Source organism: Pygoscelis adeliae, unplaced genomic scaffold (assembly GCF_000699105.1).
Source record: "Pygoscelis adeliae isolate BGI_AS28 unplaced genomic scaffold, ASM69910v1 Scaffold425, whole genome shotgun sequence".
NCBI classification, from domain to species: Eukaryota; Metazoa; Chordata; class Aves; order Sphenisciformes; family Spheniscidae; genus Pygoscelis; species Pygoscelis adeliae.
Genome location: NW_008824775.1, coordinates 88,160 through 90,783, shown reverse-complemented (window position 1 = coordinate 90,783; position 2,624 = coordinate 88,160). Strand labels below are relative to the sequence as shown.

At 48.7% G+C, this 2,624-nt stretch overlaps 1 protein-coding gene across 1 annotated transcript in view; it reads right to left on the bottom strand.

Moving 5' to 3' along the window:
* LONRF2 (LON peptidase N-terminal domain and ring finger 2) overlaps positions 1-2,063 on the bottom strand; it is a 38,187-nt gene extending 36,124 nt beyond the window's left edge. The window contains exon 1 of the mRNA XM_009323843.1: positions 1,970-2,063. Within this exon, the coding sequence (XP_009322118.1) occupies positions 1,970-2,063 (94 nt within the window). The remainder of the gene's footprint in view (positions 1-1,969) is intronic.
* Between the last annotated feature and the right edge of the window lie 561 nt (positions 2,064-2,624).

The window sequence follows — 2,624 nt, the reverse complement described above, 5'->3', positions numbered from 1 at the left end:
GGCCCCTCCGCGTGGGGCGAGCAGCACCGCACGGGGTGGGTCGGGGTATGTTACCGGTTATTGTTTGGTTGTGTTTCCCTGGTCCCCGAGAAGGCAAGCACGTGTTCTCTCTTAAATAAAATAATAATAAAAAAAATTCCCAAACCCCACAACTGTCAGAAAAAATCCTTTTCTGTAAGCGGCAGCCTTGCCAGCTCAGCTTGGGATCTGCGAGTCGTGCTGAGCGCTGGCTTGTGCATCGGCAGCAACAATAAAGATAATGCAGCTGTAAGTTAGTTAATCATGCATGAGTCAGAAAGGAATCCAACTTGCTCCGCAGGAATAACTGGAGTAAAAAAAAAAAAAAAAAAAATAGGCAACGTTTATTTTAGACACAGCTGTAAACAAACCGTTCGGAGGAGCGGAGAGCCTGTCGCTCGAACGAGGAGGTGTCCACGTCCAGCTGCTTCTTGGATTGCAGCTGGACAGCGGAGGGGGTTCGGGTTTTTCCCTCTCTCCTGCTAGGCCTTAAGCCCCCAAACGACGGCCTCTTAGCCTGTGTTAGGAAAACCTCATTGCTTAATTACTGTACCGACATTTTTATAGTATGAAATTGTATCAACTTTCTTAATAGTACGAAATTGTATGAACTTTCTTAAGGTAGATATAGTTTACATCATATACTGCGTAGTCATGCTCAAGTAAGCATCATGGTGAAGTAAGCATGACCAAAGGACCCCAGCTCATGGCAAGGAGGAGCAGGACAGCCCCCACCCGGAAGGTAAGGACCTTTGTTTCTCAGAATCTTAAAGCCATCCAGGAAGCATAAAGGATACCCCTGGACTAACAAAAGGCAACACCGGCGTCCTAGCCCCTCCCTCACCTCTGTGAAACCCTCCCCTTATCTGGCATCGTAGATAAGAAACTGTAGCAAGACTGACTCCGGGGATGTCTAGATCAATAAAGAAGCAGGTGGATGATGGCGGGTAGAACTATAGCTGCTTTGCAAAACGGCGTGTGTGTGTTAAGTTGTTCCACGACTTACCCATTTTGCACTATTAATGTTTCTAATAATGGTTCTTTGAGCGATGCTCACTGGTCCGACACTTGCACCACCCTCCTTGGCCCACGGCTTCTCTCCAGAAGCTGACCTCAGCATCCCGTCACTATTTCATCATTCTTGAAATTTTCACTTGGAATTACGATGGAATTGAATCCCATTGCCATTTTATCAAAGTCAGCTGGGGACGTGATCCAAGGACAGAAGCGCTGTGGCTAGTTCTGCTCTGCTGTATCAAGGACAAGCCACAGGATCTTGGACGGACGACGAAAACGTGGACTCACCGCTTGAGCTACCCCCCAGCGTTATTCTCTGGTTCCTGGGACCCTGGCAAGGAGCGGCAAGCACGTGTTCTCTCCTAAATAAAATAATAATTAAAAATTTCCCTGAAATCAGCATTTTTGCTGATTGCTCCCGTCCTGCTCACCCGGCCAGTAGGCTCTTTGGGTGGGAAGTCCCCAGCAGCCCTCCTTGCTTTCCTGCGGAAGGAGGGAGCAGGCGAGTCCCTCCTGCCATGCCGCTTTTCCCCATGTGTCTTGGGATTGCTGCGTGACGGCCCTTCACCTCCAGCCGTCCCTTCTGACGGGCGGCTGGGGGGGCACCGGCTCAGGTGGCGGCACTGAACGCAGCCAGTCAGCCCCTCCATTTGCTGCTGCGCTTGTGTCGTGCCGTGCCGGCGTGCTGGGATGGCTGCGGTCCTTTCCTCATCGACGCTTAGCAGGTGCTTCTAGAAGAACCTACCGCTAAGTGAGGCTACTACTTTATTTAGCAATGCTATCAATAGCCTCTTGGCATTCAGCCTCTATTTTTTCCAAGACATCTATTTGCGAGGGAACAAAATTACCTCGCTGCTGTCCAAACTGACTCAGTGTGCCGTCTTCTTCCTTCCTCCCATGTACAGAATCGCTTGCCACCAGCATCTGAGCACACCTCCGTCGCTCTTCTCCTCGCTGCCTATTTTAGGGGCCATGTTCTTTCGCAGGTCTTCTTGCTCCAGAGCACGGTTCATTTGTACGTCTGGCATCATGGCATTACCCTGCACTTGTATCCGCTGTTTCCCTATCTGAGCACCAAAGCCACTTTGATACAGCTCCCTTTTGCAACATCGGTAAGAATTCCCTGAGCCCGAGTGTTAATACTTCGCAGGAAAGAATGCTAGCCTAAGAAACAGCAAGAAACAGAGGGGAAGAAACTAAAGTAAAATTATTAATGATCTATACTTAAGAAGCTCATGCTTCTCACTGAAGTTATCATTAGTATGCCGAGGTTATTCGTCCAAGGTCAGCAAACGTGACATAGGAGACTCCTGCCAAGAAGTCCCGGTGGAACAGGTGCCCCATGACATGGTTGTGTGGTTTATGGCTTCTTGTTGGACAAACTACGAGCGACTGATTGCGACAGCCACAAAGCAGAATGGATTTTTCATAAAGGATATGAAAGCCGACTGAAACACCAAAGTTGATTTATAATATTTATTAGAAGAAAAGCTGTAGCTACTGTGTAGGATTGAAATGTTGCCTACCACAGGAGATGAAGGACCTCCTCTTGTACTCAGCAGAACCATGGCAAAACTTCTGCTGGCTTC